This window comes from Rhinopithecus bieti, unplaced genomic scaffold (genome assembly GCF_001698545.2).
Source record: "Rhinopithecus bieti isolate Rb0 unplaced genomic scaffold, ASM169854v2 scaffold_1853, whole genome shotgun sequence".
Taxonomy (NCBI): Eukaryota; Metazoa; Chordata; class Mammalia; order Primates; family Cercopithecidae; genus Rhinopithecus; species Rhinopithecus bieti.
The window spans coordinates 2,650,096-2,675,699 of record NW_016804151.1 but is presented as its reverse complement, the minus strand read 5'-3'; the positions used below and the strand labels follow the sequence as shown (position 1 = coordinate 2,675,699).

General features: G+C 39.7%; 1 protein-coding gene across 1 annotated transcript in view; it reads left to right on the top strand.

The window, feature by feature from the left end:
- Positions 1-12,067: 12,067 nt before the first annotated feature.
- Positions 12,068-25,604, top strand: part of SLC9C2 (solute carrier family 9 member C2 (putative)) — a 107,851-nt gene continuing 94,314 nt past the window's right edge. The window contains 4 exon segments of the mRNA XM_017866919.1: positions 12,068-12,108; positions 13,217-13,422; positions 15,379-15,479; positions 17,569-17,697. Coding sequence (XP_017722408.1) covers positions 13,296-13,422; positions 15,379-15,479; positions 17,569-17,697 — 357 coding nt within the window. The 5' untranslated portion in view covers positions 12,068-12,108; positions 13,217-13,295.

Below are 25,604 nucleotides of genomic sequence, written 5' to 3'. Positions count from 1 at the left end.
TTCTTTCCTCTTGCATCTGGGCAGGCTCGTCACGACAGTGGAAGTGATTCTATGTGATTTCTGAGGCTAGATCATAAAAGGTGATGCGGCCTCTGCCTAACTAGGGGAAATGCTTTCTCTTGAGATGCTCACTCTTGATCAGTCTATAGAAAGATCCACAGGGAGGAACTGAGGCCCCAGCCCACAGCCTTGGTTGAGCTCCAGCCTGCAATCATCCCCAACTTGCCAGCCATATGAGTGAGCCATCTTAGAAGCAGATCCTCCAGTCAAGCCAGCCCAGCTGATGCTGTATGGAGTGGACACAAGCCTTCTGTGCTGAGCCATGCAAAAAATTGCATACTTGTGAATGAAATAAATGATTGTTATTGTTTTAAGCTATTCAGTTTTGTGTTTGTTTGTTACTTAACAATATATAATTCACAAATTTTACAACTTGGAAGTAAGAAATTGACATAACAAAACCTAAAATACGTGGCATTGTCTTTGGGACTGGATGTAGGCAGAGGACAAAAAGGCCTGGAGGAGGGTGTGGGTGAAAGCTATAGGCCTTCAAGTACAGTCTTAGCAGAAGGCCTAGGGCCTTCTAGGAGGCTATTGGTGAGTTTATAGTAAAGAGAGGAAAATGCTATTGGAAGCTGGAGAAACCTTTGTTAGGAGATGGTAAGTTTGGCCACATTTTGTCTAAGTAATGAACTCGATGACCCTGCTAAGGATATTTCCAGACTGAGTGTTCAAATACCACCTGGCTTCTACTAAATGAGAGGAGAGAAACTGAGAAGGAACATTTCAGCTTGCAAATAAAATTTAGAAGATATAGAAAAGAGCCAGTGCTCACTGGCTTTGAAAATAAAATTGCTTTTCATTCCTATCCTTTCTAGATGGCAAAAAGTTCTCCACCTAAGGAATGGTTTCTGGGAAAAGATAAAATCTATGGTGGAATTATAAAGTCATTTGTTAAGAATTCAGAAATATCTAAGGTCGTGCTTTATAGGACCTTTCAGACTTTAGGTGGGCTTTCTCCATGCAGCTGGGAAGGTGGCCTCTATCTTCTCTGGGCAGTCATCATCACAACTAAACCTAAGTGGAGAGATAATAGCTATCTCTCATTAATGTAATATACCAACCTAGGGAACCATCTAACTGGTATTGTCTGAGTCCATGCCCACTCCTGAACCAATTATAATGTTAGGAGGATGGAAACTGACTAACCCCCCTATGTTATGTGTCTATCTCAGTTAAATAGTATTGTCTCTTTTCAGAAGATGGAGTTGGGAGAAAACACACCGGGCAGCCTGTCAGCAGTCAACTCCCCAAATTGGGGAGTCAACTCCCCAGAATCTCCTTCAGCTGGATTTATACAAAATGGTGAAATATAACTTTATTATTGCTTTAAAAAAAAGCTCCATGGGAAAGGATAAAAAATTTGATCACCTCTATATTTTAGTTATGTGCTTTCTTTAGTTTTCAGAACTATGTGTAAGCTAGCTGACTTTATGGATTTCCTCCAAGTTTTCCTGAAGTATGAGAATTTTTCTAAAGGCCATGGGGAATCTGAACTTTGAAACTTAAATTCAACCTACAGGAGTCTTAGCTGCAGGACTTAGGTGAACCGAGTGAGTCTGAGGGGACTGCAGTAGGATAGGAACTAGCTAGAACGTGGAAGGGCATTATTCAAACTGATCTGTGGCAGTGCTAAGATCAGTTTGACTAAGGAGGGAGTCAAACTTAATTTTGAGAGGATCAAGGTGACAACCAGTATATAGATAAGGTGAAGATCAGAACGGGAGGGTAGTGAACTTGGTAATGAGGTGAGTTAAGTAAAGGCAGAAGAGGGAAGGGTAAGGAATGGGTCTCTTAGGAGCGCGTCTGTGAATAAGACAATTTTTTTTTAACATAGTCCTTGGCATTATAGTAGGGATGGGCTCAGTGACTTAAAATAACCACACCAGTTTGTACAAAAAAGGAAGTCATAAAGAATATTTTAGGACCTAGTATGTGGGCACCAATGTTGCTTGTCACAGTCATAGAGCTGTTGACTAGAATTGTGTTTAGTTTCAAGTAGGAATTGAGACTCACTTGTCAGGGGTTTCTTAATACATAGTGAAGGTGTAATCTTACTGCTGTGATGTTCTCCTTGGTGCCCTTGGGATGATGATGTGCAGCAACCTTGATGAATGTGGTATAGGAATGAGAGAGCAGAATTTGTCACAAAACAACTCTTCCTTGAAAGTAACCCACAAATTGATTATTGTTCATTTGTTTAATATTTATACTGTATTTGTTTTTAGTAATTATATATGAGGCAAGAAGTATGTAAGTTAGGCATCATGGAATTTGGAATGCATTTGTCCTCCCATGAAGAATGGGTAACACTGTTTCTTCAAATTAAGGACTGGAAACCAGTGACAGGTAGGAGTTAGGAAAATGGAAGTGAGAAACATTGAAAAGGAAGGAGAGGTAGAAAAAGAAAATGAAACAGTATGACTGAAAAAGAATTAGAGAGGAGACAAGACTGTGTTGAAGAGGGTTAGGGCTGAGCCAGGTAGTGTTGGCATAAGAAATATAGAGTATATATTAAAAATATAGAAGGATATTCTGTCTATATTAATATCTTTGACCATTTCAGCTATTATGTTGTTGTGGGACAATCAAAGATGGGAGAGACTGAACAGAGTGAGTTCAGGAAAGATCTTTATTAAAAGGTGATCACCTGGCTCAGTAGGACTAGCGTCCAGGAAAGTCTGAGCTCTAGACAAAGAAAGTAGCCACCTTGTAAGCAGTCAGTGGCCAGGAGCTACATGATGTAGGAAGCCTACTTACAGAAGTGAGAACAAAGGCAGTTGATCAGTCTTTTACATTTATCTGTACTGCATGTTCCACATTCCTGGGAAACCATGTTTCTGTATTAACTTTATAACTTTGCAGTTGCGCTAGAGAGGTGAAGCAGGAACTCGCTGAGCCTCATGGAATGTGAAACTGGTAAGTACATATAAGGCTATCTGAGCACAGAAGGAAAAACAGGCTGTTAGTATTCTTTTCTAACTTAGACTCTTAGACTATGGGGGAGCTACTACACTTAGCTTTTGAAGGAAAAGTAAAAATTTTTGGTTGTCTTTGATTATACTTGTAAAATTCATGAATTCCTTCTTCATCCCCTCTTTGGTGTTCACCATAAATGTAGATTAATAAAGAGCACCACAATAGTTTACTTTTTCTTGTGTAGGCACATATTTTTCCTGGGGGACTGGTGGATACTTTTGTAATGCTATCATTTTGGTGGTAGTTGTTTGGTCCACTATCACTTCAATGGTAGACTGGATGCTTCTGATGAGGAGAGGTAAAAGAGAAGGCAATATTAGACATCCTCCAATTATAGCTATGAGACCTATTATCAAGATTTTAAAGCCTCCAAACCATGAGAACCATTTTCCAAAAAGTGAGTTTGGGCTTCACCCGGACCAAGTCTGGACTGGGGCATGGGCTAACTTCCGCATTCTGGCAGTAATTTCCATAACAGCTCTTCTATTATTATTGATCTGTAAGCAAGAGTTGTTTAAATTAAGCTTACCACAAACTCCTCCTTCTGAGGCTAGGAGATAGTCTAATGCTAATCTGTTTTGGTATATAGCATCTCTCATTTGAGTGGCCTGTATGGCTAACAGATCTAAGGCTCAGGCTGTCTCATTGACTATGATCTCTAGTACTGCTTGCAATTTTATAATTTGGTTTAACATGTAAATAGGGGTGTGGAAGACCCATGATCCATCTTGGGCCTATGTAGCTGGCCCATATTATTTGATAATTCTTTTAGGAGGTCATTCATTATCTTTCCAGCTAGCTATCTTAATGTCCTTTTTTATGTTTGTGTTTATCTTTTCTACAGTACTTATCTGAGTAAAGACGTTTCTTCTGGTCCTTTTTTTTTTCTTCATTATAGACTGGGTAACTTAAATCTTCCCCTTGTTTCAGTGGGAGCAAGAAGAAGGATAGTCTTATTGTCTCTAACACACAGGCTGTGGTCCATTTCTTGGGCAATAGTTGATAGGCTTTTGTCCCACAGATCCAGTATAGTCCTGCTGGTGCTCTCCAAATGTTTGGAGCATCTAGTTGATACCACGACTGATTCAGCACGGGAAACTGAGAGAGGGGGTTAAAATCTGGTACAGAGGAATTGTTTATGAAGCTTTTCCCTGTTTCTTGTTCTTAGACTCTTTAAAATATTGTTGACCTAGATAGGTTGTATCTCCTACTGGAGTCTGAAAGTCTTTTCTCCATCATGCTATGCAGTATCTTCCAATGATGGGGGTTTTTAATAGCCAGACCCTTGGGTTTGCATTGAACTTTGTAACAAATCCAGTATGGTAAAGTTATCTTGTGGCATTAGTTCTCTAGCCTCCCAGGGCCATTGGTCACCTACACTGGTACCTCCATATATATAACATGAGGTGACTCCAAGATTAGTAGCAATACTTTCAGCTAGCTAAGCAAATAGGTTCTTGGCTGACATTGGTGGAATCTGAACTTTTGGCTCCTTGGGGTTAAAATATTTATTGAAGGATTTGAAAAATCTGGACTGTGACATTGGACTGACTTGAACTTTAGCTCATTGAGTCTTTTTAATAATGACTAATGGAACACCTAGGTTTGCCCCTTCTTGATCAAAGCTTAGCTCTCCTTGATGTCCTTTAGTCCAAAAAGTTATGTTTGTCTTTAATATGATCAGATTAAGGGGGTCATGGTTTGCATGTTTTAGTTGCACAACCAATCTTTGCTTCTTGGCTGGCAAGCAGAGGTATTCTCCCTGTATATAGGTGTTGGTTGAACTCATGTGTGGTCTGTTGAATGTTACAATCAGGACATTCTTCTTCTGGATCTCCTATTATGATCTTAGCAGCTTTACTGCTGACTCTTTCTTGTCTTAACTTCTTGCAGACTCATCCTAGATTGGTTAGGATGCTGAGGTGTGCAGCCTGACAGGCATCAAAATATGTAGAAACAGATCCTTTATGTGAATAAGGGAATACCTGTGTTTTGCTTGTGAGTTTTCTAGTTCCAGCGTCTTTAGGATTGGCCTATGAGGGTAACAAAGGTTTCCCTATTTGGATTTCAAACCAGAAGTCATAGGGTGGAAGGCCTGGATCATAACACACGTGAGGTTGCCCATTTCCTGGGTCACAGACAGAGTAGCTGGTTTGATTATAAACACATGTCTCCAGGGGAGTTCCTGTCCTGTACATTTATAGTAAGTTTGATATAACAGGGTCTTAGTAATACTTTTACCAGACCAAGCTTCTATTATACAATGATGGCAGTTATCTTGGTTTCCTCCTGTGACTGCTAACATTATTGTTATTAGTGTGATCAAGTTTATACTATGCATGGGCATCCTCCTAGGCAACAAGTTTGATAGCAATTGCAAAGAGCATGAGAGCAAGACAATCAGTATAAGCAATAGTATAACTACACTTGCAAATTCAATCTACATTTACTTATCTGGTACCGACTTCCTCAGGCTTTGGCCGTGCGTAGACTAGTCAGTTTCTGGTTGCGTGACTAGATCAGGGCTTGACATTTTCTCAAGCTTCAGCCGTGCATTGGCTGACCAGCCTCTGGTGTGGTCAGAGCAGGGTAGTCATCTTTTCCTGCTGCACCTTGATTTCTCTGCAAGTTCGAGTTGGATGATCTGGATCTTGCTGACTCGTCCACTGGTCTTAGACTGAGGCTGCAGGTTTCAGTCGGCTGTGATGGATCCAAGGTGTAATACCTGTAACTTTAACAGTGGTGGGGTAGACATGATCACAATATGGGGACCATCCTGTAAGGGTCCGATGGTGTTAGGATTCCAGTGTTTAACCCATACAGAGTCCCTGGGTAGAAAGGGATGTATTGCATCTGTAAGGCTAACAGGTATTCTTTCTCTTACCCATGCTTGTACTTCTTGCATTATCTCACCTAATGCTTGCATTTGTCTTCTTAGGATCAGTTCTCCAATTTCCTTTAAATCTCCTTTTACCTGAGATATAAGTGGGGGTGGTTGGCCATACACTAACTCATAGGGTGAATACCCGGTTAATTTAGTAGGGGTATACGTGACTCGGAGAAGGACCATGGGCAATACCTGATCCCACCTTAAATGCATCTCTTGGCAAAACTTCTTCAACAGTTGTTTCAGTGTCCGGTTCATCCTTTCAACTTTTTTAGAACTTTGTGGGTGATAGGCTGTATGCAGTTTCTATTTAATCTTTAACGTCTGAGTTAGTTGCTGTACTACTTCTGTCACAAAAGCTGGTCCGTTGTCTGACCCTAAAGTTAGAGGCAGTCCAAATCTAGGAATAATGTCTTTTAATAATATCCTGGTTACTTCTCATGCCTTTTCTGTCCTGGTGGGGAATGCCTCAACCCATCCTGAAAAGGTGCAGACAAGCACTAACGTGTACTGATAACCTCCAGCCCACGGCAGTTCAGTAAAGTCTACAAGTAGGTTTTCGCATGGCACTGCTCCTGTTTCCTGAATTCCTGGGGGCCGAGTAGACCCTTGCCTTGGGTTATTCTGGGCGCAAGTAACACACTGCTTGCAGACGGCTCGAGTGATGGCAGTTAGGCGTGGCACATAGAAATACTGCCCTACAAGAATTTCTAAAGCTGTTTTCCCCATGTGTGTTCCTTGGTAAAACTGCTTTATAAATCGGGAGCAATGGCTTCTGGAATGGCAAGCCTCCGGTCTGAAAACTTCCACCAGCCTCCTTTTTGATAACTCCCATTTTCCTGCTCAAACCATGCCTTCTCGTTGGATGAGTAGTTAGGAGTCTCTGCAAGGGGAGGCTCTAATAAGGGCATAGTATAAGTCTCTTCTTTCTTTGTTATTTCTGTCATTGCGGCCGTTTTTTTGCTTCCTTGTCTGCTTTTCTGTTTCCTATAGCCTTATGACTTCCTCCTGTTTGATGTCCTTTAGAGTGGATAACTGCTACTTCCTTTGGAGCCCATACAGCCTCTAGGAGCTGCTCTATTTCTTTTTTGTTTTTATTTTCTTTCCTTCAGTAGTTAACAGTCCTCTTTCTTTGTAAATGGCTCCATGAGCATGCAAGGTGGCAAAAGCAAATCTTGAGTCAGTATAGATGTTCACTGACTTTCCCTTCACTAGAAATAGTGCTCTTGTGAGAGCTATTAGTTCTGCCTTCTGTGCTGAGGTTCCGACCAGTAGAGGGCAGGCTTTGGTCACTGAGCTTAATGTGACGACAGCATATCTGGCCTTTCTGATACCTTCAGATACGAAGCTGCTTCCATCAGTAAAATTTTCAATGTCAGGGTCCTTTAGAGGCTGGTCTTTCAAGTCTTTTCGGCTTCAAAAGACCTCATCCACTGTTTCTATACAGCAGTGGTACCCTGGGGCATATCATGGGGGCTTCCCATGTTCCACATATTCTATTGGTAACAGTGTGGCCAGATTTAGGGTATTCACAGTCTCTAAGGTGATGTATGGATTCTCACATAGGAGGCCTTGGTATCTTAGCATCCACGGGTTAGAGAGCCAACAGTGTCCTGTCTGTTCCATCAGGGCGACAACTGTGTGGGGCACCCAAATTATCAGCTTCTGTCCAAATATGAGTTTGTTAGCGTCCTCAGCTAACAAGGCAGTGGTGGCCAGCACCTTGAAACAGGGTGGCCATCCTATAGCCACCAAGTCTCCTTGCTCAGACAAATATGCTACAGGCTGATACCACGACCCTAGCGTTTGCACTAAGACTCCTGTAGCCATTCCTTTCCTTTCATGAACATACAGGTAAAAGGGCTTTGCCATGTCTGGCAGCCCTAGTGCTGGTGCCTGGATTCAGGCTTTCTTGATTTTCTTGAAAGCCGTATCTTGTTTCTTTTTTCAAAGGAGGGGCTCCTTTCTCCCACCTTTCGTTGCCTCATTAAAAGGTTTTGCTAAGAGCGAGTAGTTGGGGATCCACATGTGGCAGAAACTAGCTGCCCTAGGAATTCCTGCACTAGTCACCTTGTGTCTGGCTGAGGAATGCTACAGTCTCTTTTTGCTCTTGCCCAAGCTCACACCACCCTTGGGAGATGTAAAATCCAAGATACTGGACTCCTTGGCCGCAGATCTGTGCCTTTTCCTTACTTTATAGCCAGCTTTCCACAGCACTTGAAGGAGACTGTCCTTGGATACATTCCTTTCTGGTGGGTGCAGCTAGCAACAAATCATCTATGTATTGCAGTAAGACACATCAGTCCTAGGTGGCTGAAAGCCTTTAAGTCTGAGGCAGGTGCTTCTTCAAATATAGTTGGGGAGTTTTTAAATCCTTGGGGAAGTCTAGTCCGGGTATACTGAGATGGGCCCCACTCAAAGGCAAAGATATCTCGGCTTACAGGGGCCAATTGAATGCAGAAAAATGCATCTTTTATGTCTAAGCATGTGCACCAAGCGGCACTAGCAGGTATTTGTCCAAGCATAGTGTACGGGTTAGGCACAATAGCATGCAGTGTAGCTGCCACCTTGTTGGCTGCCCTTAAATCTTGTACAGGTGGATAGTCACCAGAAGGTTTTAACACCGGCAATAGGGGAGTATTCCATGAGGAAACACATCTTTCTATTATTCCAAACTCAAGGAACCTTAAGTGTTTTTCAATTCCTCGATTGGCCTCCATGGGAATGGGATATTGGCAGATCCACACTGGGTAGGTTCCTTGTAGTAGCTCTACTATGACAACTGCTTGATTCACTGCCAGCCCCGGGGGATTGTCTTCTGCCTGGACTCCCGGTAACTTAAGAAGTAAGTCTGTGAATAGTTTTTCTCCTTCAGTCACACTCTATCTTTTCCACACTCCTGGCAACTACTTTCATAAAGTCTCCATTCCTCTGTTTTCAGGAATGTGGGTGTTAATACCATAGCCTTTCTTTGCCTTAGGCTTAAAGTCATGTCTCCACTCGGTGTAAAGGAGATCTGAGCCTGCAGCTTTTGTAATAAGTCTTTTCCCAATAGTGGCACTGGGCAGTTTGATAAGTATAAAAACATGTGTTGAACCTCTTGGTCTCCAATCATACGTCTCTTCAATTTGCAAAAAGATGTCTTTTCTGTGACCTGTGGCCCCGATAATATTACCATAGTCTTTTGATAACAGCCCAATTGTTTGAGTCACAACCGAGTGTTCAGCACCTGTGGCTACCATAAAGTCTATTTTTCGGCCCCTTACCACCATTGAGACCATAGACTCCTTGGGGCCTAATGAGATGGAGCCTGGTCTATCTCAGTCTTCAAGTTAGTCATTGGCTCCTGCCAGCCCAATTAGATCCATGTCGGATCCTACTACACCTTGCCTAGCAGTGGAAGGAGGCCCTGTCCAGTCATTCTGTCCCTGGTTGTTGCCCTTGTTCTTTTCTTTCTCTGGACATTCATCTTTCCAGTGCCCTCTTTGCTTGTATCTTGCACATTGATCTCTCTCTAGTCTAGGCTGATTTTCCTGACGTGTCCTGCTCTCCTGACCTGGGCTAGCTTGTCCTCTACTGCGACTGTGTCCATGACCACGTCCACATCCTCTTGCAAATCCAGTCTCTCTTTCAACCAGGGCTGTGGCCAAGAACTCTGCCTTTTCCTTCACTCTACGCTTGGCCTCCCGCTTTGCTTCCTCATCTTGATTTACAAACATTTTGATTGCCACCTGGATAAGCTGGGAAATGTTCATACCTTCAAATCCCTCCAGCTTCTGCAACTTTCGCTTAATGTCATTTTGTGCTTGACTCACGAATGCCACATTAACCATGTACTGATTCCCTGCCACTTCTGGGTCAAAAGGTGTGTAGAGCCGGTAAGCCTCACAAAGCCTCTCATAGAACTCACTGGTGCTTTCATCTGGTTTCTGATGAACCTCTGAAACCTTTGCAATGTTCATTGCCTTTTTCCCTCCAGCCTTTATTCCTTGTATTAGAGCCTCTCGGTATCTCAGCAAGTTCAGCAGCCCTTGGGCCTGATTTGGGTCTTTTCTATGGTTCCTTGTTTTGTACCAGCCACTAGAGTCTTACAATAATCTTCAAAGCAGGACCGTAGCCATTTTGGACAGGTCTGAATCACACTCAGGCAGGAGTCTAAGTTTGGGAACTGATCAGGGTGCCCAGGCTGTTGTCTGACCCCAGTGACCACCTGAAACACTCGCCAATTATTTCCTTATCTATGGTTCCCTTGACTGGCCACCTTACATTAAAGGAGGGCCAGTCAATTTCACAAAGGGTTCTTAGCCTCTGTGGTGTTAACTTCCTTCCATAATCAGCATAAAAACCTTTCTTAAAGTTCTTCAACATATATTCTAATGGAGTTGGCTTTGACGCTTTTCCTCCCGTTTCCTCCCTCACGGCACACTTTCACTCTCACTTTCACTCTTGGATTCACCAGACCAGGTCCTATTACTGGAGGTTAGGATGCTGCTTAGCCAGGTCACAGTCAACTACTGCTGTGAAGCTATGAAGCTAATCCTCTCAGCCTTACGCAGTGACCTAGGTCTGGCTAGTCCCACACTCAGCTCGGAGGACACAGTCTGGACTAAGAGATCTGCACCTCCCCACGTCACTCCCTGTGTTGGCCTTTCCCAAGACCATCTCTTTTACACACTTTCACACACCTCTCCTGCCCCAGGACTCCTTATCAGATGAAACGAGCCTCTCTCGTGTCCCAGGTGAGCCTAGTTAGGCTCCCACATTCACACACATACACACACCACTCCTAACCTAGGACTCCTCATTGGATGAAACGAGCCTCTCTTGTGTCCCAAGTAGGTGCACACAAACCCACACACTCCCAGTTGGGGTGGCAAGCCACTCTTGTCACCCTGCCAGCAAGCCCTACCTTGCTGCACTTGCTGCTCTATCGGCCCATTTTCTCTCTTCTTCCAGTTCATGTTAGTGGGGACATGAGGTTCATCCAAATTGGCAAGCCACTCCTACCACCCCCAGCTCCTCTGTTGGATAAGTGGTTGTTCCCTGGGAGGTGATCAAGCTCCCTTCCGTCCTTATGGGATGGACTTTTCTAGGGCCCAACCTTACTGCAGTTCAGTAGTCTGCCTGCGCGCTGCTCCTGTGACTGTCCTGCAACTCCCGAGTTGGTTCCATTTGCACTGTCAGGGGAAGGCTCCAAGACATGGGAGAGTCGTTGTCCTTCTGGGCTAAGTCTTACCCAATGGTGCCAAGGGTCCCACAACTCTCATGTCCTGGGGTCCTAGCCCACAAGCAGAGGAGACAGAAACCTGCCGTCTCCAATCCCAGACAGGCCCCCAGAAATGTGGCAGGACAATCAAAGACGGGAGAGACTGAACAGAGTGAGTTCAGGAAAGGTCTTCATTAAAAGGTGATCAACCGGCTCAGTAGGACTAGCATCCAGGGAAGTCTGAGCCCTGGACAAAGAAAGCAGCCACCTTTTAAGCAGTCAGTGGCCAGGTGCTACGTGATGCAGGAAGTGTACTTACAGAAGTGAGAACAAAGTCAGTTGATCAATCTTTTACATTTATCTATACTGCATGTTCCACATCCCTGAGAAACCATGTTTCTGTATTAACCTTGTAACTTTGCAGTTGTGCTAGGGAGGTGAAGCAGGAACTGGCTGAGCCCCAAGGAATGTGAAACTAGCAGTACAGATAAGGCTAGCTGAGCACAGAAGGAAAAACAGGCTGTTAGTATTCTTCTCTAACAGACTATGGGCGAGCTACACTACACTTAGCTTTTGAAGGGAAAAGTAAAAATTTTTGGTTGTCTTTGATTATTCTTGTACAATTCATGAATTCCTTCTACAATGTCAGCAAAAGAAAAAAAAATCAGTTAAAACAGTTGTGGGTACCTACATAGCTTTAGGGTTAAAAAATGAAAGCTTCCCCAGAACTAGATCACTTGGCTTCTTCTGGATTGGGGGTGGGGATAATGTAGGCAGCCAATCAGAATGAAAGCAGGTTGGCAAGAAACCAATGGGAACTCGGCATGGAAATGGATTTTGGTGTGATATCAGTTGGTAGTACTGTCCCTAGCAAACAGAAACATAACTGTGCATTGTATTTTGGGATTTTGAGAGCCTTCATCTCAATTTCAACTTTGAAGCAGCTTAATCTTTAAGGAACATATCTCTGATCTGGGTAATTTGTAGAAGAACTTAATTTGAGGGTCATTACACATGAGGATAGTGGGAGTTGAAGATGCCAAGGACCTGAAGGGCTACTTGAGGGACAGGGGAAGTGATTTGAAGATGTAGCATTTTGAATCTCTTTCTGGCCCATCCTCTGCTTCACACCAGAATCATTGTGACCTGTAGACCAAACAAGTGCAAAACAAAGGACCAAAGATAAGCCTTAAATATTATTGGAGATACTTGAGGAACCTCTAGGATTTTTAGGTTAAGGCTAGCTGCAAGGAAAAATAAAACAGAACAAATCTTTCTCAGGACCACTGCATAGATTCGCATTGGTTACATCCTATACAGAGCACCAACTGAGGTGGGATACTGGGACTGAAATCCAGCCTGGTAGTCACATGCCAAGCCATGTGCCTTGTTGTCAGGCTTCATTGCTCTGAGGAAGGGGGACTTTTTCTAATTCACTCAAAGGCATCATATGATCAAACCTCAACCTTGGTCTTTTCCTTTATTTTTAGGTTATTCACCCTTGTCCTCACTCCCGACCTTAACTGTTGTGACTCAACTTTGACTTTGTTTCCCATTTGCCATCTTTTATTTGAAGGGTGCTGAGAGAGGAAAAAGGGATATTAGGGCTGGAGTGGTAAAATGGAATTCAAGAATGATTTATACCCACAGAGAAGGGGGAGCATAACATTTATCCTTGCTCCTTCCCCCTCAAATAGTTCAGCCCATCAAATATTTTTGGACAGCCTATCTCGTGCTACATACTATGTGCACAGCCTTAAGGAAAGTTCGGGCCCTGGCCTTTGAGAAACTCACTGTCCAATAGGGAAAGAAAGCACATTACTGTATCATTACAATGGTAAGTGCACCAGTCAATGCACCCCCTCTCCCATATACATGTAACAGTACAGGGAGTAAACACTAACACTGCTGTTAGTGTTCCTATAAAATGTTCTTGGAGCAAAAGGTAGGGCAAGAGGTATTAAATGTGTGCCCTGTGACAAGAAGAGACATGTTCAGATCTGAGTGTGGCACAATCTTAGGTAGAAAGGGTATGGATTAACTGGGTCTTGGTAGGTCTTATGTTCTTTTTGCATGCTATACAGGTTAGTGTGCAGAAGTGAAAGTGTCCATAATAACCAAACCACTCCATCAAGTTAGGTCTGGGGAAAAGCAGCAGCAAAAATGAGTTCTTACTTCTGGGCACAAAACAAAAGTAACAGACCTGATTTACTCTGCGGGCAGCCAGCTGACTACCTTGTTGAAGAGAAACATTTCACAACGCTTGTATGTTTCATTGTTGTTTTGGGAGGTAGGTGGTTGTTTTTGAAACTCATCTTTCCTCTGCCCTGTGAACCTTCTGTCAATGTGGAAAGCCATCACAACTACATAACATCAAAAGAAGGGGCCCAGCGAACTGATAAGACATGAGTGAATACTGTCAATCTCGTTTCATTTAATTATAAGTAGTGTCTATTCTATATTCCTGTATTCAGTAACATTTGCTGAGCATGGTAGTGAGGTAGACACGTAAGAAGAACAACTTAACTTCAAGGAGCCTTCTCATGGGGGAGATTGGCAAACACATAATTACTATGCAATGTGTTAAGTATAACTATAAAGGTGTGGTCAAGATTCTCTGCTCACAAGAAGGAGGAAGAGCTGTACACTGGCCAGACCTAACCTGACCAAAATATCTGAGGCGAGGGGAGGACAATGGGAGCAAACACACAAATAGAGCCCAGGCATACAATTCATGATTTACATAATTGATGTCATTCATTTTGTCCATTTTATTATGGCTTTTGGTGTGATCTCTCTTCAGGGAAGATAAATAACCCACCCCAACCCCAAGAAGAAAATTAGAAAAGACTTCACGAATAAGGATCTCTTAAACAATGATTAAGAATTCAACAGGTATAGAGAATGATATTCATGCAAATCAAGTAACATATCCAACACACAGATGCTTTAGCCCACAATTCAACACTAGGGATTAGGAAAAGGAAAATAGCTGCTTTAAAATCCTTTCTGGAACTAGGAATACTATACAGAAACAAACAAGTGTGTATAAACTCCTTCAATTTTACCCATTGTATCAAGGAGTGAAATTGCTTTCTTTGGGAATCTTTAATATACTAATGACCTCGGTCCCTTCTGATATCACAAGGTACTGATGACCATGGACTAGCTCTATATCCTTTGTAGAGACAAATGCTCCAGTAGTAAAGAGCATTGCAGAAATAGTGTAAAAAACATATCTTTATCTGGTCTTACCTATAACAAATACAGATGCTCCTTGATTATCAGGCTGTGTCCTAATAAACCCATCATAAATTTGAAATATTGTAAGTTGAAATGCATTAATACAGCTAACCTACTGAACATCATAACTGAGCCTAGCCTACCTTAAAAGCTTTCATAACACTTACATTTGCCTACAGTCAGGGGAAATCATCTAACACAAAGCCTATTTTATAATGAAAGTGTTGACTATCTCATGTAATTTAGTAAATATTGTACTAAACATGAAACACAAGAATAGTATGAGTACTCGAAGTACAGTTTCTACCAAATGTGTATCACTTTTGTACCATCCCAAAGTAAGTCGAGGCCTTCTGTATTCAATATTTAATGATGTGGCTTAACTTATAACTGGAAGTCAGGAAATGCAGAATCTGGGATGCCAATGAATCTTACCCCAGGCATAAATTAATTGAATTATAGTTTATATATTGTCTCTAGAGGCAATGAAATGAATAACTTTAGATAGAGTAGAGGTTTCAATGCAAGAAAATGCAGATAGAGAATAATGAGTGGCTTTTGTTACTAGTGTCATGAAGGCAGTTTTCTCTATAGTTAGAGCTCAGTTAAATGTGTTTCTGGCTTTTGGGAAAATTTTAGAAATATGTCGCTATAGTTTAGGATGAGGAATTATTAATAGAAGGTGTACTATGTAGATGTAAAATTGGGCTTTCCGTAATTTCTCACCATCAGATCCATTAGTAAGAAACCCATACATTATTCTGATGTGTCACTGGGCAGGCAAATTGGAAGCTGTTGAAATATCAATATTTTCCAGATTCACCTGTGAGAGATGCCTCATCATGTGTCACATCCTTAAGAGACAGCATTTATAACAGATGTCAGTTATTCATCCACAAGAATATGACACTCAGAAGTTTAAAATTAAGTAGAGAAAAGAAATATTAATTAAATTGCTTTGAAGCTTATCATGTTTAAATAACACATACATGTATTTCTTTAGGGCTTTTGAAGATGTGTTTAAAGAATTCCGAAGTCACTGTTTTGACGATTCTTTCTCTGTTGGGATTCGTGATAGGACAGATGGCCTACAGTTCTGTTGAGGTACTGTATGTACAATAAATTAGAGAATAAATTAAAGGAAAAAATGCCAAAAATAAAGTCCACTCCCATCTCATCCCTGAATGCATGGAATGTTTTTTCTTATGGGAACAGCTACTCAAAAAGTTCTATCTGGTATTTAAAAATTTGAAAAATAAAAAACCACACAGTAAAGGACACATCAATTAGGGAAGCTTCAAAAGAGCAGTAATAAGAGGAAAATGTGGCCAGGTGGTGGCTCACGCCTGTTATCCCAGCACTTTGGGAGGCTGAGGTGGGTGGATCACTTAAGGTCAGGAGTTTGAGACCAGCCTGACCAACATGACAAAATCCCATCTCTACTAAAAATACAAAAATTAGCTAGGAGGGGTGACCCATGCCTGTAATCCTGGTGACTTAGGAGGCTGAGGCATGAGAATTTCTTGAACCCAGGAGACGGAGGTTGCAGTGAGCTGACATCACACCACTACACTCCAGCCTGGGCAACAGAACAAGACTGTCAAAAAAAAAAAAAAAAAAGAAAAAAGAAAACAAGGAAAGAAAGCAAGGAAAGACCATCCCGGCTAACATGGTGAAACCCCGTCTCTACTAAAAAATACAAAAAATTAGCCGGGTTTGGTGGTGGGCCTGTAGTCCCAGCTGCTCTGGAGGCTGAGGCAGGAGAATGGTGTGAACCCGGGAGGTGGAGCTTACAGTGAGCTGAGATCGCGCCACTGCACTCCAGCCTGGGCGACAGAGCGAGACTCCGTCTCAAAAAAAAAAAAAAAAGCAAGCAAGGATAATGTGTTTGCATTCTTGGGTTCATCATCTGCTTCTGAAGCCTTGCTCTGGCTTCCTTCCCCTGCACACATACACTGGTTTCTTCCCTGCTCTTGCCTTATACAAGGCCTGCTTATAGGTTGAGGTAGGAGGATTGCATGAACCCGGGAGTCTGAACTTGCAGTGAGCCGAGATCGCGCCACTGCACTCCAGCCTGGGCGACAGAGCAAGACTCCGTCTCAAAAAAAAAAAAAAAAAAAAAAAGGGCGGGGGAGACCTGCTTATAAAAGGTAGCAGTTATGTTCATCATGAGGCAAGGTCACTGCCAGATTAAATGTAAAACATGCTTCATATAATATGTACCATAGATACAAGAAAACATTCATTCATTTATCAACCTAGTATTAACTTCTGATTTCAACTGCATAGCAGTGTGATCAATAACAATTTGCCTCCACTCATTCCTTTATTTTTTTAAAATGGAGATAATGCTTGTACCCATCTAGGATTGTAAACGCTTCTTCCTAATCTTCTGAAGTACCACCAGTACTACTAGCTGACATCTTTAGAGTGTTTAAAAAGTGCCAGGCTCTCTTTTAAGTGCTTTGTATTTATTAATTTATTAGTTTATTAACTCTTGAGTTAATTTATTCACTCTAACAGCAACCCATTGAAAACAGATACTCTATTTCCATTTTATAGATGAGCAAACTGAGGTATAGGGAGGTGGCGTAATGAAAGTTAAACTATTGATTTGGCCAAAATAAACTTTTTAGGAGGGAATATTTATAGCACTTCAATCGTTGTTGTTGTATTTTCCATTAATCTGTGTACAACCTTCATGATTTATGTCTTACGTATAAAATCTGCTATTTTCTATGAATTATTTTTCTCTACTGACTCACTTAAAGATTTAAAAATCCTAAGCCAATGTCTGTGAAACAAGTACTTGTTTAAGATTCTTTCCCTCACTTAAAGTGAATTGAAATAAACATCTAACAGTCAAATTAAAAAATGCTTACCTGTGAATCACCAAAAATATTTTCTGATATCACCAGCAGTAGGGATACCACTTTTGCACACCACAAGCAGTGTTTGTGTAGCCCAAAACCACTCAATTCTCTGGTGAATAGAGGTCTATATAGATAACTTATCTGGATGGCTAGATCAAGAAATCTACCACAAGACCCTTAGGACTGCCCTTGTAGATACTCTCTCATTAGCTGTATACTGAAAGATTCTAAAATTTATATTGATTGACATAGCATCAACCTAATTTCTAATACTTGGAAATGGTAGCACACTAATTTCTTGTTTGCCTTTGTTACTTTAGGTGCACCAAATTGTCTACCCTCTTCTAAGAACATCAAGTTTTTCACTTTATTCTTACTTTTCACCTTTAATTATATTTATGGTTGCTTTGGATGTAGACTTTTATATACTCAAGAATATGTTTTGGCAGGTAAGAACACATTTAAAACAAAGTATGATCAATTCTTGCTTATGCATGTTGATAGAGAATATGGCTGCCTATATAGATGATTAATAATTCACAAAATCTCATATTTTATTTGTTTTACCCTCTTCATTCTACAGAACTACTAACTAAAAAGAGTTGAAGGGAGAGGAAAGGAATTAGTATTTGCTGAGTGACCATTGTGACTAGGCATTCTCAGTGTAAATATCAGAGTAAATATCATTTTCATTTTGCATATGAGCAAACTGAAGCTTAGAGGTCACAGACAAGGATCATAAATGTCAGAATCTGGATTCTAGTCTCACATCTGACTTAATCTCAACTGTTTCTGTAGATTTGCCCATTTTCCCTGTAAAGATTGTTACTTGTGCCTTCTCTCTTTTTTTCTTAATCATGCCTATTGTACTGTTTTATTTCTTTTTTCAGAGAACACTTTATTTTGATTTTATTCTATTCTTTCTAACATCTTAATATTTGATTCATTTTTAGCTTTTTTGGTTTTCTGTGTGTATTTAAGGTTTTACATTTTCTTTTAGTGGTATCCCACATGTTTTGGTTTTAGTGTACTCATCATCATCCAGTTCTACATTTTCTTATACTTTTGATCCATTAATTATGTAAAATAGTTTTGAATTTTCCAAATATGATGTTTTATTATTATTTCTCTTATCACACCATGATCAGAGAATGTGTTTTATATGTCAATTCTTTCATTTGCGAAGACTTGCTTTGTAGGCTTGTACATGATTTTTTTAAATGTTGCGCTGTAAAAATGTATATTCTCTATTTAGTGTAGGGGACTAAATTTGTTCAGTAGATTGTTTTATTAATTATGAAGTTCAATCTTCTATGTTTTCCCAATACTGTTTTTCAGTTCAATTTAATAAGTTTCCCCTATCACTGTGGATTTATCAATTTCTCCTTGCAATTATGTCAGTTTTTACTTTATACAAATAGAGGTTGTTATTAAGTGTCTACAAGTATTGCTATTTTTCCCAGTTAATTTTTTTCTTATTATTTAGTTTCCCTTTTATCCCAAATAATGCTTTTTGCCTTAAAACAATTTTATCTGGTATTACTATAGTTACATCAGCTTTATTTTGGTATTTGCCTGCTACAATTTTCCATCCTTTTGTTTTCAAGATTTTAGTATCTTTTAAGAGTATACAGTTGGATTTTAAAATTTTATACAGGTTGATAATTTGTGCTTCTTTTTAAAAACTAGTTTAGTCCATTAGTATTTATTGTAATTAAAAATAGATTTAGAAGAGAAAAGATTTGAACAGATTTGAGACACCAAGGAAGATATATGGATGGAATAAAAGCACTTGGAAAGATGCTCAACATGATAAGTCATTAGAGAAATACACACTAAAATCACAATGAGATACCACTATGTACCTATTGGAATAGCAACAGCCAACCTGTTAATGCCATCTCTTCATCTGGTGAAGAGATGAAGACAATGAAACTTGCATACATTGTTGGAGAGAAAGCAAAATGGTACAACCACTTTGGGAAACAGTTTGGGAGGTTCTTATAAAGTTAAATATATACTTGCCACATGACTCACCAATCTCACTCCTATGTATTTACCCAAGAGAAATGAAAACTTATGTTTACAAAACCTCTACATGAATCTGTATAGTAGCTTTATTTATAACCTCAAATGTCTGGAAACAACTCAAACGTTCTTCAACTGGTGAATGGATAAACTGTGGAACATCTTACAATGAAATATTACTCAGCAATAACAAAGGAATGGAGTATCGATAGGCACAACAAGGAAAAATTTAAAATGCATTGTGCTAAGAGAAATAAGCCAGCCTCCAAGGGGTACATTATGTAATTATGTAATTACTTTCATAGACCTTCTAAAAATGGCAAAACTATAGGTCTAGAGAACATCATTGGTTGCTAGGGAATGGGGTTGGGGAAAAGAATTGCCCACAAAGATGTAGCATGAGGAAATTTTTGGGAGTGATGTATCTGTCTTGTGTCTTAGTTTTGGTGTGATTACATAACTGTATGCATTCATCAAAACCCATATAACTGTACACCAGAAGAGTAGATTTTACTGTTTATAAATTGAAAATAAAGTTTTTAAAAGAAATATATTTGAACTTTTTCTCATATATTATTTTATCCTTTTATTTGCCATGCTTTGTCTCATTCTTCCTTTTCTCAATTAATTGAATTAATTCAGTTTCCTTTATCCCCTTTGTTCCTTCTACTAATTAAAAAGTTTCATGTTCTATTTTTTGGTGGCAGGCATTTCTGGTTGCTTATCCAATATGCAGTCTCCCTCTCTTTCTCACTAACAGAAACTTAAAATTTTTCATTTGGTATGGCAATAGGTCTAGTGTAAAATATCATATTTCCAAGCATCCCTAACAACTTTGGTACCCTAAGAAGATAGTTTGGCCAGTGAAAAATGTACAAAAGTTCACTGAATGGGTTTCTAGAAAACCCTTGATAAGGGGGTTAAATCAGCTGGCATGTGCTTTTTGCTCTTTGCTTTACCTCTCTTTCTGCCTGGAGCCTTCCCAGTGGTCTAGAATGAGTATTCATCTTGAGATTGTGAAGTAGTGAACATGAGAACAGGCACTATATATGATTGAACATGAAGAGAAAAAAGAGCCTGGGTCCTTAAGAGCATTGGGAGCCAACATACTAACATAAGGCTGTTTATTCTGGACTTAGTGTTACTTGAGGCACGGTGGCTCACGCCTGTAATCCCAGCACTTTGGAGGCCAAGGCAGGCAGATCACGAGGTCAGGTTTAGTAGAAACCCTGCTTCTATTAAAAATACAAAGAATTAGTCAGACATAGTGGCATGCACCTGTAATCCTAGCTACTCGGGAGGCTGAGGCAGCAGAATCACTTGAACGTGGGAGACAGGTTGCAGTGAGCCAAGATTGCGCCATTGCACTCTAGCCTGGGCAACAGAGCGAGACCCCATCTCAAAAACAAAAACAAAAAACAAAACAACCGAAATCTCCATTTATTGACACTATAAGTGCTCTTTTCTGTTAAATGCAGTCAACATTGCTATATTCCTAAATACAATTCTCTTACTGGTTTCATACATTTTTAAAATCTTAAATTTTAATAATTATATTTGATTTAACAAGTCTAAAGCTAAATGTCTCTACCTTCCTCCAAATAATGCAGGAACTTCAGAATACTTTAATTATCCTTTCTCATCTTATATTTTATTACATTATTGACGTAATACTACCATCCCTGAAATTAGTCATTATCATTATTATTACAATTGTAATGTTTTAGGTACCAGTGCTTCTCTACACTCATCTACATGCTTACCAATTTCAATTTCTTTGCTCACTGCTCCTTCTTGCATCCAACTCCATCTTTCTAGATTCAGCTTCCTTTTTCCTGAAGTTTTGCTCTAGCAGCTTTTTAAAAATTATATTTTTAAATTGACTAATAATTGTACATAGTTATGGAATACATAGTGATCTTTCAATATATATAATGTATAAGGATCAGATCAGGGTAATTAGCATATTCATCATCTGAAACATTATTTCTTCATGTAGGGAACATTCAATGTCTTCCTTCTAGCTGTGTGAAACTATATAATATATTGCTGTTCACTATAGTCATCCTGCAGTATTATAGAACACTAGAACTTACTCCTATCTAGCTGTGATTTTGTGTCCTTTCCATTAAAGGTCTGTGAGTAGTCATCTTTTTAAATTTAGTGGTCTTTGTTTCTCTGAAAATGTATCTATTTTGTCTCAATTTGAATAATACCTGAGCCTAACTGTTGCTCTTGAGACAACTGCTATCAATCTAATTGTCATTCTTCTGTGAGTATCTGTCTTTTCTTTCTTTTAAGATTGTCTCTTTTACTTTGGTGTTCTGTACAGTAGTCACATCTTATCCACCATTTCACTTTCCACAGTTTCAGTTATCCAAGGTTTTACTTACTTGTGGTCAACTATGGTTTGACTATATTAAATATGGTTCTCAAATTAAGAACTTGCTTTATGAATCTGGGTGCCCTTGTGTTGGGTACATATATATTTAGGATGGTTAGGTCTTCTTGTTGAATTGAACCCTTTATCATTATGTAATGCCCTTCTTTGTCTTTTTTGATCTTTGTTGGCTTAAAGTCTGTTTTGTCTAAAATTAGGGTAGCAGCCCCTGCATTTTTCTGATTTCCATTGGCTTGGTAGATTTTCCTCCATTCCTTTATTTTGAGCCTATGGGTGTCATTCCATGTGAGATAGGTTTCTTGAAGACAGCATACCATTGAGTCTTGCTTTTTATCTAGCTTGTCACTCTGTGCCTTTTAAATAGGTCATTTAGTCCATTCACATTGAAGGTTATTATTATTATTATTTTGAGATGGAGTCTCATTCTGCTGCCCAGGCTGGAGTGCAGTGGCACAATCTTGGCTCACTGCAACCTCCATCTCCCAGGTTCAAGTGATTCTCCTGCCTCAGCCTCCTGAGTAGCTGGGATTGCAGGAGCACACCACCATGCCTGGCTAATTTTTTGTATTTTTAGTAGAGATGGGGTTTCACCGTGTTGGCCAGGCTGGTCTCAAACTCCTGACCTCATGATTCATCTGCCTCCCCCTCCCAAAGTGCTGGGATTACAGATGTGAGCCACCGCACTCGGCCAAGGTTATTATTGATATGTGTGGATTTGATCCTGTCATTGTGTTGTTAGCTGTTTATTATGCTGACTTGTTTGTGAGGTTGCTTTATAGTGTCACTGATTTGTGTGCTTAAGTGTGTTTTTGTATATGCTGGTGATGGTCTTTCCTTTCCATATTTAGTGCTCCATTCAAGATCTCTTGTAAGGTGGATCTAGTGGTAATGAACTCCCTCAGCATTTGCTTATCTGAAAATGATCCTATTTTTCCTTTGCTTAGATAGTTTAGTTTGACTGGATAGGAAATTCTTGGTTGAAGACTTTTTTCTTTAAGAATGTTGAATACAGGCTCCTGATCTCTACTGTCTTGTAGGGTTTGTGCTGAGAGGTCCACTGTTAGCCTGATGGGGTTCCCTTTGTAGATGAGGCATCCAAATAGGAAGAGAGGAAGTCAAACTATCCCTCTTTGCAGACAACATTATTCTATATCTAGAAAACCCCATAATCTCATCCCTAAATCTCCTTCACCTGATAAATAACTTCAGCAAAGTTGCAGGATATGAAACCTATGTATAAAATCATTAGCATTGCTATACACCAAAAACAGCCAAGCTGAGAGCCAAATTAAGAATGCAATCTCATTCACAATTGACACAAAAGACTAAAATACCTAGAATACAGCTTACCAGGGAGGTGAAAGATGTCTACAATGAGAACTACAAAACACTGCTAAAAGTAATCAGAGAAGACACAAACAAATGGAAAACATTCCATGCTCATGGATAGAAAGAATCAGTATCATTAAAATGGCCATAGTTACCCAAAGCAATTTACAGATTCAATGCTATTTCTATCAAACTACCGATGACACTCTTCACAGAATTAGAAAAAACTATTTTAAAATTCATGTGGAACCAAAAAAAGACCCCAAATAGCCAAAGCAATCCTAAGCAAAAAGAGCAAAGCTGGAGGCATCACATTACCCAACTTCAAACTGTACTACAGGGCTACAGTAATCAAAACAGCACGGTACAAAAACAGACGCATAGACCATTGCAACAGAATACAGAGCCCAGAAATAATGCTGCACACTTAAAACCATCTGATCTTCAACAAAGCTGATAAAAACAAACAATGGGCAAAGTAGTCCCTAGTCACTATGAATTGTGCTTGAATAGCTGGCTAGCCATATGCAGAAGGTTGAAATTGGAAATTGGACCCCTTTCTTATATCATATACAAAAATCAACTCAAGATGGATTAAAGACTTAAGCATAAAACATAAAACTATAAAAACCATGGAAGATAAGCTAGGAAATACCATTCTGGACATAGGAACAAGCAAAGATTTCATAATGAAAGATGCCAAAGGCAATTGCAACAAAAGCAAAAATTAACAAATAGGATTTAATTAAACTTAAGAGCTTATGCACAGCAAAAGAAACTATCAACAGAGGAAACAGCCTATAAAAGGAAACCCCATCAGGCTAACAGTGGACCTCATAGTTTGCAAAAAATATTTGCAAACTATGCATGTGACAAAGGTCTAATATCCAGCAGCTACAAGGAATTTAAACAAATTCACAAGAAAGAAACAACTCCATTAAAAAGTAGGCAAAGGATAAAAACAGACATCCTTCAAAAGAAGATATATATGCAGCCAATGAGCATATGAAAAAAGGCTCAATATCACTGATAATAAAGATATGCAAATCAAAACCACAATGAGATACTATTTCACACCAGTCAGAATGGCTATTATTAAAAAGTCAAAAAGTAACAGATGCTGTCGAGGTTCAGAGAAAAGGGAATACTTACACACTCTTGGTGGGAGTGTAAATTAGTTCAACCACTGTGGAAAGCAGTGTGGCAATTCCTCAAAGAGTTAAAATTAGAACTACCATTCAACCCAGCAATACCATTATTAGGTATATACCCAAAGGACTATAAATCATTTTGCCATAAAGACACATGCACATGAATGTTTGTTGCAGCACTAGTCACAATAGCAAAGATATGGAATCAACTTAAATGCCCATCAATGCCAGACTGGATAAAGAAAATGTGGTACATATTTGCCACGGAATACTGTGCAGCCATAAAAAAGAATGAGATCATGTCTTTTGCGGGAACATGGATGGAGCTGGAGGCCATTATCCTTACCAAACTAATGCAGTAACAGAAAACCAAATACTGCATCCTCTCACTTCATTTAGTGGTAGCTAAATGGTAGGAACTCAGGGACACAAAGAGGGGAGCAACAGACACTGGGGCCTACTTGAGGGTTCAGAAAAAATAAATATTGTGTACTAGGCTTACTACCTGGGCGATGAAAAAATCTGCACCACAAACCCCCATGACACAAGTTTACCTATATAACAAACCTACACATGTACCCCTGAACCTAAAATAAAAGTATTTTTTAAAATGAAATATTAAATGAAAAATTCCAGAAAAATTCATGAGTTTTAAATTGTGTGCCTTTCTGAGTAGTGTGATAAAATTTTGTGCCATTTTACTCTGTCTTGCCCAGGAAGTGAATCATCCCTTTGGCCAGCATATCCACTGTGTATACATTATCTCCTGCCCGTTAGTCTCTTAGTAGCCATCTCAGTTATCAGATAGAACATACAGTGTCACAGTGCTTGTGTTCATATAACCCTTATTTTACTTTATAATAGCTCCAAAGTGCAAGAGTAGTGATGCTGTCATATGGTTATACTTGTTCTATTTTATTATTAGTTATTATTAACCTTTTACTGTGCCTAATTTATAAATTAAACATTATCATAGACATGTATGCATTTAAAAAAACTATAGTATATATAGGGTTGGGTACTATCCATGGTTTTAGGCATCCACTGGGATCTTGGAACATATCCCTTGCAGATAAAGGAGGACTATTTTAGTTTCACTGTGATGTTTCTGGGTGTTAGTATCTTTTTATTTATACATACTAAGACTTCTTATGGTTACTAAATCTGAAAATTAATATATTCCATCAATTCTAGCCACATTTCGGCTATTATCTTTTAAACATTTTCTATACTCTGTTATTTTTATTTTCATTTTTATTTTTATTTTTTTGAGATGGAGTCTTACTCTGTTGCTCAGGTTGTAGTGCCATGGCACAATCTTGGCTCACTGTGACCTCCGCTTCCTGGGTTCAAGTGATTCTCCTGCCTCAGCCTCCTGAGCAGCTGGGATTACAGGCATCCGCCACCACACCTGTCTAATTTTTGCATTTTTAGTAGAGATGGGGTT